The 15,132-nt window shown below is 51.9% G+C and overlaps 2 protein-coding genes across 3 annotated transcripts; one reads left to right on the forward strand and one right to left on the reverse strand.

Annotated features, from left to right (window-relative positions):
• The first annotated feature begins 676 nt into the window (after positions 1 to 676).
• Positions 677 to 5,739, forward strand: PINLYP (phospholipase A2 inhibitor and LY6/PLAUR domain containing). Its single transcript, XM_079119744.1, has 6 exons — positions 677 to 1,090; positions 1,184 to 1,330; positions 2,210 to 2,326; positions 3,785 to 3,937; positions 4,153 to 4,296; positions 4,444 to 5,739. Exons 2-6 carry the CDS (start codon positions 1,261 to 1,263, stop codon positions 4,596 to 4,598), a joined length of 639 nt encoding a protein of 212 aa, XP_078975870.1. The 5' UTR covers positions 677 to 1,090; positions 1,184 to 1,260; the 3' UTR covers positions 4,599 to 5,739.
• Positions 5,740 to 9,733: 3,994 nt separating this feature from the next.
• Positions 9,734 to 15,098, reverse strand: IRGQ (immunity related GTPase Q). Of its 2 annotated transcripts, none has more exons than XM_079117408.1 (3): positions 14,829 to 15,098; positions 13,991 to 14,516; positions 9,734 to 12,800 (listed from the first exon to the last, which is right to left on the reverse strand). In XM_079117408.1, the coding sequence occupies exons 2-3, from the start codon at positions 14,512 to 14,514 to the stop codon at positions 11,483 to 11,485; spliced, it is 1,842 nt and encodes a 613-aa protein (XP_078973534.1). In that variant the 5' UTR covers positions 14,515 to 14,516; positions 14,829 to 15,098; the 3' UTR covers positions 9,734 to 11,482. The 2 variants fall into 2 exon arrangements, with proteins under 2 accessions (XP_078973534.1, XP_078973535.1); XM_079117409.1 differs by having other exon boundaries at positions 14,957 to 15,090.
• Positions 15,099 to 15,132: the final 34 nt, after the last annotated feature.

Here is a 15,132-nt window from a genome sequence, read left to right on the forward strand (position 1 = left end):
TAGAACTTTTTCAGAGCGAGGCAATGCGTTCCCTAGCAACAGGCTTTCTCTCTGGCCCCGCCTCCTTCGGATCCCACCACTCTCCAGCCCGGCTTCCGGATGACGTTAACACACTGCTTCCCCGGCGCCTAGCAACTGGAGAAGCCTCAAAGATTGGTGCCTAAGAGAAATTCGCCATTCTCATTGGACAGGGTAGTCACCGCCCAAACTGAAGCTTAGAAGGCAGTTCGCTGGAAGCCTGGATCCTAGTGAAACAGGATCTCCTCCACCTGTTCTGCGGCTACTCTTCTTCCCTTCTCCCGCGCGCGCGCACACACACACACACACACACACACACTCACACACACACACACGATAAAAATCTCAGATCCCTTATTAGGGGAGTTGGGTTTGTGGCTCAGTGGTAGAGCGCTTGCACGTGTGAGGCACTGGGTTCGATCCTAAGCACCACATAAAAATAACTAAAGAAAAAAAAAAAAAAAGATGCTAAAAAAAAAAAAAAAAAAAAACACTCGGATCCTTCTCAGCCCAATTCCTGAGACCAAGAGGAAGAAGGGACAGAACACGAAGCATGTTTCCAAACCGCACACGCCTAGAGTGCTTCCACAAATGCCTCAGTTTCCCAATATGTGACCTGCGGATATTTGTCTTCTACCACACCCGCATCTGACCGCTGACAAGTACCTCTCTGTTCGGTCCCCTCAAGACCCAGGGATGCAGCCCTGGGCGGGGTTGGAACAGGAGACAGTCCGAACACAGAAGAGGGAGTATGAGCCAAGCATGCGAAGGAGAAGGGAAGGGAGACAAGGCATCCAGCCCCCGCAGGACTAGTCTGGACATGCTGGATGCTCCCAGGTAGGACCTCACCCACGCTGGGCGCCTCCTTGAGAAGAGAGAGGAGATGGGGAGAGGGGATCCCAGTCTTTGCAGTTGTTCTACAACTCACAGGGAATCAAGTAATCGAACTCCGACCTTGAACTTAGGGGAGGGGTGGAAAGGTGAGAAAACTGGGCAGAGTGACCTGGGTCCTGAAGGAAGAGGGGACAGGAAGACTCCTGAGGTTCCTGTGGAGAATCGAGCTGGACACAAGGTGAGGTCCCTTTTGGATGCTGGTCCCGCCTCTTCAATCCGAAGGCTTCAGAGGAATGCCCTGGGTTCTGACCTCAACTATTTCTCACCCCAGGGTGAAGGTGGGTCTGGACCCGCCCCTCCTCAGCTTCCTATAAGGGCAGAAGACCAGGAACTGCAGGTTCACACACCATGAAGCCATCCGCAAGACAGGGCACCTTTCTGCTGTCCTTCACTCTGCTCTGCACCCTCTTGGACCTCGGTAAGTGACAAGGGACCCCAGCAAAGAGAATGGTGAGAGAGAATTCCGCACAGTCTTCAAGAAGGAAAGGGGAGGTACCCTGGGAATTCAGATTCCTGGACGAGGCAGAGGGCAAGAAGGAGAAAACCTGGGCCTCAGAAGAAAAGCTCCCAGTGGTTGGATCCCTGAGAGAGGGATTTGGTGGGCTCAGAATCCTTTGTCCCATAGACAGGGTCCCCAAATAAGACACCTGAATTCTTTCCCTCTGGACGGAGTTCAGGCACCTGGACACCTTCTTCGTGTAGATCCGGAGTGCAAAGCAGCTTCACTTTTCCTAGGACTCAGGTGTTTAGGTCTGAGTTCCCTTCTCTCTCAGGACCTTGGAGTCCAAGCCCTCAATCCCTCCTGGTCCTCCTCGTGCTCCCACCTTGTGCTCGGTCGCAGACCCCAGCCTCAGGTACCCTGCCTGAACTCCTACCATCTGTAAGACCTGAGCAGTACCTGTGAGGAGAGTCCCACACCCAAGAACCAGCTGGACCTGAAGTTTCACAAAAGTCCATGAAAACCTTTGGCACGACCCCTCCCTGCCCCCGAGCTTGCTCAAAGGACCCTGGCGTCCAAAGTCCCCAGCCTTGTAATTAAAGAAACAGGCTCCATGGCAGAGTCGCTTCCCGCCCCTGGAAGCCGCTTTGCGGGCAGCACTACCGCTTCCTTGTCAAACTCTGGACAGTTCCCTGGACAGAAATCAATGCCCCACCCATGAATAAAATGAGGGAAACGCTGGTCCCTCCTCCGTCAGGACCCCAAATCCTTCCCCGCTGCCCCTCTAAGCGCCGAAGTGGAATTCGTGGTCTGAAGACCACGCCACTTATGACTACAGACTCGCCCTCTACACTGCAGGATGGCCTCTAAGCTGTGAGGTGTGTAAAGGCTCCGGGCACACGTGCAGCGGAAAAATGAAGACTTGCGAGGCTGGCAAGGACGCATGCGTGGTTCTCGTGAGCGAGTCCAGCACAAGTAGGAGAGCGTGGCGTCCAGCCACAGGGGCGGGGCGGGCGTGCCTTCAGGGGAGAGGGTGACTCCACGAGGAGGGGAGAGCATCCCAGTTCTCAGGATGGGTGAAGCGTGGGAAGGAAATCATAGGACGGCAGGAAAGAGGCAAAGGCATTAGGAAGATAATTGAGTGATGCGAGAGAAACTGTTGTCGTAAGGGATTCTGAAGATGTGACTGTCCAAAGGAGGAGATGCTGGTGGTGTGGAGCTAGGTAAGGAAAGGACATGGGGGAAAAGAGAAAGAGCCAGAAGGAAAGGCTCCAACAAACCACCGTAGAAGTAGGGCAGGGGTAGAAAAGGAAAGCCTGTGCTGGGGTCAGGGAATGTGATCAGGGAAGAGACCATTCCTGACAGGAGGACAGATGGTGTAGGGTTAGGGGAAGAGACAGAAGTGACCACCCCAGAATGAAGAGAGAAGGTAATTCTGAAGTATGGAGCAAATCCCAGCAAGGAGAAGTAGAAATGGAGAAGTGGAGAGGCCCATGAGAAAATGGAAGGGAGAGCATGGGTCTGACAGAGCCCTGCTGAGGTCTGAGAAAGAACGGGGAGAAAGGCAGCAATGCAAGCCACCCCGAAAGCAGTCATGATCCTTCAAAGCTGAAAGATCCTTAGTCCCAGGAGGAGAGATGCTGGAGAACTGGCGAGGGAATGTGGCTGCTACAGATGAAGGTCAACTCTGCGATCAGGAAGAAACTATCCAAACAGGAGGGGATGTGAGAGGAAGTTGGGCTAGAAGATTGCTATCCTGTCCTGCCCACCCAGCAAGTGCTGGCGGGTGAGGGAAGGACCCAAGAGACCCTCCTGGGCATAGAGATGGCAAATGAACCTTTGGGGTCATGGGAAGAAGCAGCTGGGGAAAAGCAGTCCTCAAAGGGGTAAAAAGGGGAATTTTTGAATTAGCAAAGGGAGGTTGTGTAGACTGGAAGCTAACACCCAGACAAGGCCTGGGGCTAGCCAAGAGGGACGGCAAGAGACCACCGATGGGAGGAGTTCTGGGGAGTAACCATGACAGAATCTGAGCTATGAGTGTGGAGGTTGTTAGAAGAGACTCCTGGGAGCAGGAGCAAAGTCTGGAAATCACGCAGACTTGCAAAAGCCCCCCACTGGCAGGGCAGGGAGAGAAGCATGGGGGGTGGTGAAGTGGAGTGGTTGGAAGAGACCATACTGGGTAGGCACTTAGGAGTTGGCCATGGGACCATGGGAAGACCACCAAAGGCCCACTCTCTTCCATGGCACCAAGGAGGAGGGCTATCTAATAAACCACTCCAGACCAAACACCAGGCAGATGAGGGACTGTGGTTTTAGGGGACTGGAAGGGACCATCCTGGGGAGTCGTGGTGTTGGGGAAGTGTAGGGTTAGGAGATCTCCAGGCAGCGGTTGGCTAGAGCCACCTGCTCTCCGCTTCTGTCCCCACTTCACAGAGGGCCGGCAGGCGGTGAGCACATTTAAGGCCTGCATGAAGTTCAGCGACTGCTACTCGGGCTTCGTATCTACCACCATGGGCCCCAATGACTACATGGTATCGAACGCACACTGTTGCCAGAGTGACGGCTGCAATCGAGGCTCTGTGCCCCGTAAGTGCCAACTCAGCCCTGCTCCAGGGGCCCACTGTGCGTGATGTGGCCCATACCATAACACCTGGCAAAGCACCTCACTGGTACTGGGCCTCAGCGTCCTTACCTGTAAAATGCAGTGTCCGTTAGCAACCCTGGCGTTCCCAGGGCTCTGGGGAGGTTCGGACAAGGGCATAAACATTCCTGTTCACTGCACACGTCACTCTCATCTGCAGCTCCCCAGAACAATCGTACTGAGAATGGCCTGATGTGTCCCTCCTGCATCGTGCCCTTCCAGGAGACGTGCCCAGGAACGCAGGCAGCCCGCTGCGTTGGCCAGGAAACCCACTGCATCTACTTTGCTGGCAATGTGCAGGCTGGTGAGGGCACAGGGGCCCCAGAACTGGAAACCTACACTTCTCTGTTTCAGGGAGGAGGGGCTCCTGAGAACTGGGCAAGGAGGTGGTAGGGGCGGGGACTCCTGGGCCACCAGAGGAGCTGGCTCTAGTCTGAAACCCTCCTTCCAGGTATCTTCAACACCAAATTTGCCACTCGAGGCTGTGCTACAGAGAGTGCCTGCTACACAAAGGCTGGGGCCGAGGTGCCCTCAGCTTCCTACCTCTACTTCCTCCGCCGGGCAGACTGCCTTCCAGCCCCCTATCCCCCTGGTCGGGCTGAGTGAAGAACTGAGGAATATATGGCTTGAGGTCCCCATTTGTCCCAGTCTGCAGCTTCCCTATAAATTAAACAAGTTAACAGAACAAGCCTGAGTACTTGTGACATGACGCATCTTGGGGAGGTGGGATGTAGAGGGTACAGGTCTCAATCCTCTTTTCAAAGGATAGAGGGAAGACCTTGCATTTTATTAAGGGACTCTCTTTGCCAGGCCCTTCTGCTAAGTGTTTTCTATGCTGTACCTCAATTTATGATCACGAATCTATGGAATTGATATTATACCCACTTTTCTGATGGACAAACTGAGGCAGATTGTGGGTACCACTTGCCTGGGGTTTAACAAGTAGAAAAGGTCAGAACCCTGATTTGAACCTGAGTCTGTCAGACTCTGGAGTTCTTGATTACTTTTTGCCTGTTTTCACGTCTACAAAATGTAAATAATAGTTATAACATTACAAGGTTTTTGTAAGAGGCAAATGAAAGAACACTTTAAATCACTTAGTACAGTGCCTACCACCTTGAAGAGAATGATGGTCCTGTGAGCAATATGTCTAAGTAAATACTAATTATCATAATGGCTGCCACCTACTGAGTGGCCATCAGTTTGCAGGTGCTAAACCCTGGCACCAGTTGGGACAGACTAGATTATGTTATGATGACAAACAAATCCCTATTTTGTGGTTTAAAACAACAAAGTTGCCAGGTGTGGTGGCACACACCTATAATCCCAGGAACTCAGGAGGGAGCATGGAAAGTTCAAGGTCAGCCTCAGCAATTTAGCAAGACCTGTGACAAAGCAAAAAATAAAAGAGTTGGGATGTAACTTAGTGGTAGAGTCCCCTGGGTTTAATCCCCTGCACCCAAATAAATAAATAAAACAAAGTCGTATGAATCACCTAATGCTGCAATAATGCTGTGTAACAAAACATCCCAAATCTGAGACAATATTTTTTGCCTAAGGGTTTATGGGTTGGTTGGGTAGCTCTATTTCTGTGTTGGCTGATTTGGCTCTAGTGTGGGAGGACTCTTCTCCTTCATGCACGTCCACAATCTTCTGGATCAGTGGCTCCCTGGCAACTATCCTCATAGCAGGTCACAGAAGTATAAAAGTCAAGTATATTGAAGACCCTTGCTGAAGTTAGGACTGCTAACATTCTCTTGAGCAAGATAAGTCATATAGCCTAATCCAACAGCAAAGAGTAGGAAAGTATTCTCCCCCTCTGGTGGGAGAGAAAGGAGTGGGTGTTTGCTGAATGAGTGCCCATTCACAGAAAATTAACTCTTCCTTAACTGTACATGTTCGGCACCATCCAGTGTTCAGCTCATTACAGTCATTGAGCAGCCACCAACTTGAACACGGCCCATTTTTAAAAATACATATTTTAGTTGTAGGTGAACACATTTATTTTATTTTCTTAACACATTTTATTTTTATGTGGTGCTGAGGATCGAACCCAGGGCCTCATGCATGCTAGGCAAGCGCTCTACCACTGAGCCTCAACTCCAGCCTTCGACAAGGCCAGTTTCTATACCCAAAGCAAAGAGCCCAGGAAAATCTCACATGTGTGATTAAAAGCTGTGATACAGCCAGGCATGGTGGTGTATGCCTGTGATGTGATCCCAGTAACTTGGGATGCTGAGGCAGGAGGATTCCAAGTTCAAAGCCAGCTTCAGCAATTTAGCGAGGCCCTAAGCAATTTAGGAAGATCCAGTCTCAAAAACATAAAAGTGGCTGAGGATGTGGTTTCGTGGTGGAACACCCCTGGGTTAACACTTTTTTTTTTTTGCCCATACTGGTTGAATACAGGGGTGTTCTGCCACAGAGCTACATCCTCAACCCTTTTTATTTGAGACAAGGTCTTGCTAAGCTGCTGAGGCTAGCCTTGAACTTGTGATCCTCTTGCCTCGGAGTCCCCAGTCCTATTATTACAGGGGTTGCATCAACCACCACACTCAGCAACACTTACAACTGATGTGACAGAGCTCGTCACATAGCCTAACACACCCACAGGGGAGTCAGGAAGTGCAATCCTGCCCCAGGACTAGGCTGACAGCTAATGTTTCATGAATACCATGTAGGACCACCGTGGCCTCTTAGGGCTTCTCATGTTACCTTCACAACTTTGTGTGACAGGCACTGTTGCTCAGAGAAGGATGTCACATTGAAGATTTCAATCACTGGGCTATGGTGAGAGGGAGAAAGAGACCACATCACAGAAGAGAGGAAACAAATTTGTGTGTCACCTTTAACCACATAACAAACAACTCCAAAATTCTGTAGTTTACAACAATCACCTTTATTTAGCTCACGAATCTGTGTACTGGCAAACTGGTCAGGGAACAAGCTGGGCGGTTCTTCTGCTGGTCTCAGCTGCCAGTCGACTAGGCAGATGTGTTTCAGAGGGCTGGCTGCTGAGAGTTGGAGTGCCAAGGATAACTGGAATACATGTCCCTTTATTACCCAGCAAGTCAGCCTGGGTTTCTCAATCTGGCGGTGGGGGCAGGGGTCACAGGGACAGCAGGAGGTCCCAATGCACAAGCACTTTTCTAGTCTCTCCTTGCATCGAATTAGCTGTTGCCCCAGTGGATGAGTAAGAGGGGACAATCCAAGGCCATGGCAACAGACGAGCTGAACAAATAGGGTCATGCTGGTTCTGGAGTGAATGTGCTTGACCACTACAAACCCTCAAGGTCCTAACGGCCATTAAGTCCACCTTCCAGGATGGCAAAACTCAGATCCTACAGATAAAAGCTCCTAATCTTAGCCTAAGGAACTGGTTCCTGGACAGATTCCCCATCAGTTTTCCTCTTTTAGGACCAGAAGTCCCCACCCTCAGCCCCCAGAGTTCAGGCTCCCAGCCTAGTATCCTCAGTATCCCTCCCCCTTCAAAGCCCAAAGAACACACAATAGAATCTCTACATATTTTTATTCATTCCTCAGGGAAAAAAAAAAAAAAAAAAAACCATAGGCCACCATACCCTTGATTTGTCCTTCCTGGTTCCTCGTTGCAATGGACACAAGCCCCTCCATTACTCCAAAATGTACAAAGCTATGCTATGGTGATGAGGGCATCTCATTCATTCTCCCATATTTTGGGGGGTCTTTTCTGCTTTGGCAATGGCAACACCAAGGTACATCACACAAAGACATCCCAATGGTAGCCAGTGACCTGTCCACAGGGAATTCTAGAGTTGGATGCTCCCAGAGACAGATACCTCACTCACACAACTTTATGACTCCCCAATTCCTAAACTGAATCCATCAACAGTCATCATTTTAAAGGTCACCACCAGGGCTGGGGATGTAAATCGGTGGTACAGCACTTACCTAGCACATGAGGCCCTAGGTTCAATCAATTCCCCAGGACAGGGGCAGGAGACAAAAATGTAGAAACAACCACCAAAACCAGTAGTCAAGAAACCCAAAGGTGCCAACAGACAACTGTGTGAACACAACTGGCATTCAACACACAATTATCTTGCTTTCTTTGATTTTATCTCTGGCATGAGGGCACAGGGAATGTATAGCAGCAAAGCAGAGTTGTCAGTAGGACAATCTGAACAAAGGCTTGCGGGTGACAGGTGCCTAAGCTAGAGACCTTTTCATGCTGTCCAGGGCTGAAGATGTGTGCACAGAAGCAAGAGGTCTAACGTTTGAGGCCCCAGGCTGCCTTCTCGGGAGGGGATGTAGCGTGTTGCCTGTACACATATGTACATACCGTGAATTCTCATCACCTTTGTGAGGTAGATGCCATTTGCTGAATGACTTCCCCAAGATCACCCCCAGTCAGCAGGCCTGTCTGACCCTAGAGAGATGCTCGTACGTTTCCTGTGATCATAAAAATGTTCTATATTAGCTGGGCACGGTGGCACATGCCTGTAATCCCAGCGACTTGGGAGGCTGAGACAAGAAGACTGCAAGTTCAAACCCAGCCTCAGCAACTTGGTGAGACCCTGTCTCTAATAAGATGTTAAAACAAAGGGCTGGAGATGTGATGTGGCTCTGTTGTTAAGTGCCCCTGGGTTCAATCCCAATGTTCTATATTGATATTGGCCAACACTGCAGCCACTAACCACATGTGAAAATGAGAAATTGAATTTTATTTACTTTTAATTAATTTAAACATGAATACTCAGTTACTGAAGAAATAGTAAACATAATTTGAACTTGGGTATTTGAATCTGTCATCTATGAATTTTATTTACTTTTTTCAGTACTGGGGATTGAACCCTGGGCACTCTACCAAGCTAGACCCCCAGCTCTGTATCTTCTTTGAGACAGGGTCTTGAGAAATTGCTGAGGCTGGCCTTCTTGCAATCCTCTTGCCTCAGCCTCTAAGTAGCTGGAATTATAGGACTACACCATTGTGCCCAGCCTGAATTTTATGAAATTTAAAGGTCAAACTTTCCTAATAAAAATGTATTATGTGAATTGAGATGCTCTAAGTTTAAAGTAAATAATGGATCTTGACCTTAGTATAAATGAATGCAAAATAGCTCACTACTACCTTTAAAATAGTATGCGTTGAAATGATATTTTGGATATCAGGTTAAATAAAATATATTAAAAAGAATCTCATATTTCCTTTCAGCCAGATGTGACAGATAAGGATGAACCCCATTCTAAGGCTAAATGAGTTCTGTGTACAAAGCCTGGAGCCACGTGGCACCAAGCCAAGTGGTTTTCCCCGTCATGGCCATCTTGACTTTGATGGGACAAATTTGTGCCAGTGGTAGGATTTCAAGCAGCAGATCTGTCTGTCCCTCTGATCAGTAATCCTTGTATTCAGCTGTCAAGGAAAATGGGATCTCAGAAGCATTCATAGTTCTCATCCAGCCCTTTCATCTCCTAGATGGGACAATAAGGCACAGGTCCAAGTGACAGTGAGAGTGGCATAGCCATGCTTGCTTCCCAGGTCCCCTGCCCCAACTCTGGGGTGTTTTCTTCCATCAAATGCTTGCTTCTCTCCATCTTGTTCCTCTGTCCCTTCTGAGAAGCCAACAATATAAATTCCACCCTAGTTCTCCCACTATTCAGTGAATTTACAAATATGTACTGAGCACCTACTGTGTGCCAGACACTGTTCTAGGTACACACCAGAGAACAAGACAAGCAAGGGGGTAATAGCCAGTAAGCAGGTAAATAAATAAATACATAAGGTCATTTATTATAGTACTACAAGGTAAATCAACTGGCCAGAACCAGTAGTGAGGATGTGCAAGCTATATCAGTTAAAATGGTCAGGGAAGGCCTTCCTGAGGGGACATTTGAGTGGAGACCTGATGGTCAAGGAGCCAGTCATGGGAAGATATGGAGACAGTGTATTCCAGGGAAAAATAACAAGTGCAAAGGTCCTGAGGCAGGACTCAGGACAGCCTACTCAAGTGTCAGAAGAATCTACTGGGCTGACTGCGGACAGGATAGGGCAAGGAATGAGAAGAGGCAGGAGCCAGATCACATGAAGTCTTGCTATGACTGTAGGGTCTCTAGCCTACCCTCTGGACTTGCTCTCCCCATTTGTTAGAGCTTCCTTTTGTTTTTTGACACTATAATCTATAATTTGAGATTTCCTGCTAATACACAGCTAGCAGCTTCAAACATTACAGGCACTGCAGTTTTTGCCTTTGCCTCACCCCTGGCACATTCCCACCACCTGGAACACCTGCACAGCTGTTCCATGGGAACACTACTGGCCACAGCACCCTTTGCGTATACCAGAAGGCAGAGTCTCTTAGGGATACCTGAGAAGGCCACACAAAAACGTCTGGACTAGTGCAGCAGTATAGCTGTTTCTTTAAAAAGGTAGATGCGCAGAACGCCAAAGCCCAAAAGGGTTAAGGCTATTATGACAGAAGAAATGGAAACAAAATAAAAAAAAAAGTAACAGAACCCTAAAGGAAAGACAGGGATGCCTGCCCTGGAGGTACCCAGAATCGCACAGCACCTATAAATTGGGGTAGTTATACCCCTTTCCCAAACTTCAGGGAGTAGCTGCCAGGATCTCGGTATGGTAGGGAGATGAGCGTGGCATCTCTGAAGTGTGGTTCCTGCTCTGCCACACCCAGGCCTCATTCCTGGCCTCTGGCTACCCCAGAGCCCACCATGCCCAGACCTCTTGCCCCACCTTTACTTTTGAGGGACCATTTTTCCTACACCAGACCCTTGAAGACTGAATATGACACCGCTTCACTTCCCCCAAAACCACGGAGTCTTGGGCTCTCTCCTGTAGGCTCCCTGTTCCTTTTTCCACATGTGGCCCTCCCATCATCCAAGAACTGGCAACCAAGGTCCACAGCCCCCTGAGAATCAGGAACCTGAGACCCCAGACACAAAAACCCCACCCCACAAAAGATTCAAGGCCCACTGCCCCTTGGATCCTGGGAGGCTGTGTGCAGGAATTTTCCTTCCAGGAGACAGATCCTTTTTCCCTTTGAGACCCAGACTCAAGGGTTCTGGCTCCCTGGAGTACCAGACCTACCTCCCCCATACAGAGCCCAAGATCTACCCCGTCAAGAATCAAGGCTTCTCACCTGCATTCCTGATAATGCCCAATAACTCCACTTGGAGACCAAGATGCATCCTGCTTTTAGGACTCCAGGTCCCCAAGTCCCTTCAGGACAAGGGTCTGGATGGCATACTCCCTGGTCTGCAGAGAAATCAGGAGTCCTGTCCCCTAGACTCTATTCTCCTCCAAAAATCCAGATAACTAGACTCTATTCCCCTCCAAAAATCGAGATGACTAAAAGTCAGAGCCTGCATCCTCAAACCCCCAGAATTCCGAGTACTGGGCACCCCCATCCTTTATTTCAAAGGGGCAAACTTCCAAGCCCCCTCCCATCTTACTGGGCTTGGGTCCTCAACCCCAGAAGCCCCGGCTCCCATCCCACCCCTCACTGGGTGGGTTCAGAGGGTGCCAGCACAGCCTCAGCATCTTCCCGCATCTCATCTAACGCCTGCAGCAGGACACCATGTGCAGCTCGGTAGCCCAGACCACCTGTTGCAGCTGCGCCACCCGCAGGCCACAGGAAGGACAGTGCGCCCAGTGCTGCACCACCTGCAGTGCCCTCACCGGCCCAGGCACCCAGTCTGGCTTCCACCTCGGCCCGCGTCACTGGGCCTGGGAAGTGTGTACGGGCGGCTAGCTCCCCAGGAGCCAGGCCCAGGGCGCGCTCGCGTCGCGCCAGGGCCCCAGGTTCAAGCCCCAGAGCCCGCCGCCACTCGGCCAGCTGTCCCCGGAGAAGCGCCACGTCGCACGCCCAGCCTAGCCCTGGTACAGGGGCTGCCGCTGCCGCCAGACTAGCCAATAGAGCAGGTCTCCACGCCCCGGCGCGCAGCGCTGCGGCCTTTCTGCGGGCAGCGCCTGGAGACGTGGGTGGCAGGGCCAGCAGCAGCGCTCCCGCCTGGGCAGGGGGCAGTGTGCGCTGCAGCCATTCGCACAGCGCGGGGAGCCCACCAGGCCGTAGGGGAAACACTGGCGGGGGAGCCTCCTCCAGCACCTCCCACATCTCATCCTCTGGACTGAAAGCAGCAGTGCCCCCTGAGTCCCCACTGCTTGGTTTCTTAGCGCTGATAACTGCGCTGTCAGCTTTCTCTGAACCTTCCCCACTGCCTTTCTGCCATCCAGTGCTAGGTTTTTCCTTTCCCTTGCTGGGCACATCCTCCAGCCCTCCTTCATCTTTCTTCTTGAGGTTTTCGTCGCTGGGCTTTATCTTTTCCTCTTCCAGAGACTCCGGATCCTCACCCTCGCCGTCTGTTCGCACGCAGACAAGGGGTGCATCTGGTACCACCAAGGAGCGGACCTGGGCCCAGTCCTCCTCAGTGGGGGCCCCATGAGTGACAAGGATGAGGGCATCATAGTGAGTGGGGTGAGGGGCAGTGGCAGGGGAAGTACCTGTGGGACCCAGAGGCACCGTCCAGAGCACTACATTGGGGCGCTCTGGTGCTGGGAAGGGGGTGGGCGCTGTGGGGACAGAAGGAGGCACTGCACCAGGGTCACTGGGATCCAAACCAAGTAGCGTGTCCAGCACAAGGCCCGTGTCAGTTGTGCCGGCCACTGCCATGTCCAGTCGTGCACTGCCCAGGCGCTCCAGGCCTGAGCGCACCCAAGACAAAGCTGCCTCAAGGCCACCGGTCTCAAAGGCCTCCCGCACAGCCTCCAGCTCAGCCGCGCCCAGCACCTCAAAACCATCCTGGGCTGGTGGCAGGAGCCTGTGGGAGCAGGGAAGAATGGGGTCAAAAGCAGCTAAACATGGGAAGGCCAGGCTGGGGGAACAAAGCATGGGCTATGGTGACAGGTTGGAGCTTTCCGAATAATCCTGGTGTGTGGCAGGAGCGGGAAAGGGAGAGGCCAGACTAATCCCCAGGGTTCTGCTCCTAGTCACAGATCTCCAGGGCCTTGATGAACCCACTGATTGACTTGGGTTCTGGTTTCCAACAGTCAAAAATGAGGACTCCCCCAACACCAAGATTTCTGTGGGATACAATGTGGGGTGTGTGTGTGGGGGGGGCTTTTCTCTGGGGTCTGCTAGCTGGAACAAACTTCACAGGGGACTGGCTTAGAGCAAGGACAGAATGGCAACTGTATTGTAGCCTAACGGAATTGAGCACTATTGACAAATGACTTTAAGAGGGTCCCCAAGGGTGTTCTTTCAAGAAGCCAGGTGTTAAGAGGGCCAGTGAGGGGAGAATATGACTGATACTAGCTCCTATGAAGGACATGAGGCTAAGGAGACACAAAGCAGGTGAAGCAAAGGAAAAAAGATGCCCCCTTCTAAGTCCCAATTTGCCATCCATAAAATAAGTTGGCTGACAGTTGAGGAGTGGGGAATCTAGGAGGTAGCCAGCAAGTAGAAACAAATGAGGGAATTGGAGAAAGAAGGCAGGACTTCGAGATATAATAATGGTCATTACAGGCATGCCTTTGGGGCAACTGAGGTCACTTGAGAGCCAAGTTGATGGTAGGGAGGAGGGCTTGAGAGTTTGAGCCCGAGTAAAATCTTGGTCAGGATCACAAACTTCCTGGAGGAATGGAGTCCTTCTTCAAAACTTGCCTTGGGCAGGATTTGCAGACTAGCTCCAGGCCTGTCCTAGAATTCTTGGTAGGGAGCAGAGCTTGTGACCTCAGAGGGCTCCCAGAAGGGGGGAGATCATGACAGGACTGACAGGCCCACCAACTGACCCTTGCCTGAGGCGGGGCCTAAATGATAAACAAGGGTCAAGTAGAGCACAGGTTTGGGATGGAGCCTCTTCGACCTCAAAACCTACGGGGATCTTGCGGGGTCTGGGCAACGGAGCGAAGCCTGGGCAGTAGTTTCTCCTCAAAGTCCCCAGGGGTGGGGTCTAGACTAAAGGGATCACGCCCCCCCCCCCCCCCCCCCGCCTGGAACCCTGTCACTCACCTCTGCAGCGCCTCCGCCTGGCTCCGCAGCGCCACCCTCAGGCGTTCTAGCTCCTCGCAGCAATCGCCGCTGCAGCCGTCCGCCCGCAGCACAAAGAGAGTGGCCGCTCCTAACCCGGCGCTGTTCAGTAAGGCTGCTGTCTGAGACCGGGCATCATTCTGCGAATCCCCAGGGCGGAGGTTCCGCACAGCAAGCAGCGGGGTCCCTCGGGCTAGGGCGGCCCTCGCTGCCTCTGCCAGGGCTGGGTCCAAGAGCTCCCCGTCCCCCTCGGGTCCGGGTAGCACCAATACCAGAACATTGGCCTCCGCTGCCCAGGGCCCCGGCACCGCGGGTGGACAACTCAGTTCACCCAGGAAGAGACCTGGGCCCGCAGCTCTCAAACTAGGGATTCCGGAGTCCGGCCGTCCCTCGGGGATCTCTACCGTCTCCACATCCTTGTCACACAGTGCTGCAATTAGCGCAGACTTTCCCGAGCCCGGAGGCCCGAGGAACAAGGCGGTCACGTCACCCCGCGGCGGAAGCATTGCTGGAAAGCAAGGGGGTGGGGAAGACACGAATCAGACAACACTTAGTCTTTTTCTTTTCTAGCCCAGACTTCAGTTCTCCACCTTGTATCCAATTTCCATTCTTGGGTGTCACCCTCCAGGACCTAGAAACCCAGCATATTGGGCTTATTCCCTGGGGACACCGGCGCTTATTCACCCTCTTTCTAAGTGCAAGCGTTTCCCTTTCTGCTTCAACACCTCAGAAATCCATCCTTCAATCTCCCATCCCTCGGGGACACGGGAATGATCCTTCTCCCTCCCAAATCACCAACGGAGCAAAAGAGCTGACACACCAGGAGCACAGCTGGTGGCGGCTGGTCAGTCGCAGAGGAGTCCCGCCCCTGGGGCCCGGAGGATAGAGGCCGAAGAGACCAGAAGGCCCAGATTTAGAGACGTCGGGACGCGATCGGATGGTTCTAACCTGACGTCACTCCCTCTACGAGGCGGGGTATCTTGGAGCCCCACGGTAGAGAAACGGTGTTCTTCTTGGCGGAACAGCTGAGACGTGCTGGCTGCGGGGACTCTGCGGCCTCCGCGCCTACAACAATGAGGGGGCCGAGGCGCCTGCGCGCCGCGAGCGCCCACCTAACCCTGCGC

This window comes from Sciurus vulgaris, assembly GCF_902686455.1.
Source record: "Sciurus vulgaris genome assembly, chromosome: 17".
NCBI classification, from domain to species: domain Eukaryota; kingdom Metazoa; phylum Chordata; class Mammalia; order Rodentia; family Sciuridae; genus Sciurus; species Sciurus vulgaris.

Excerpts from the sequence above, each read along its gene's own strand:
- PINLYP (XM_079119744.1), top strand. The coding sequence starts at position 1,261 with ATGAAGCCATCCGCAAGACAGGGCACCTTTCTGCTGTCCTTCACTCTG. Across the intron at positions 2,327-3,784 it reads CGTGAGCGAGTCCAGCACAA|AGGGCCGGCAGGCGGTGAGC; the intron begins GTAGGAGAGCGT and ends CCCACTTCACAG. Across the intron at positions 4,297-4,443 it reads TGCTGGCAATGTGCAGGCTG|GTATCTTCAACACCAAATTT; the intron begins GTGAGGGCACAG and ends CCCTCCTTCCAG.
- IRGQ (XM_079117408.1), bottom strand. The coding sequence starts at position 14,514 with ATGCTTCCGCCGCGGGGTGACGTGACCGCCTTGTTCCTCGGGCCTCCG. Across the intron at positions 12,801-13,990 it reads CAGGCGGAGGCGCTGCAGAG|GCTCCTGCCACCAGCCCAGG; the intron begins GTGAGTGACAGG and ends CTGCTCCCACAG.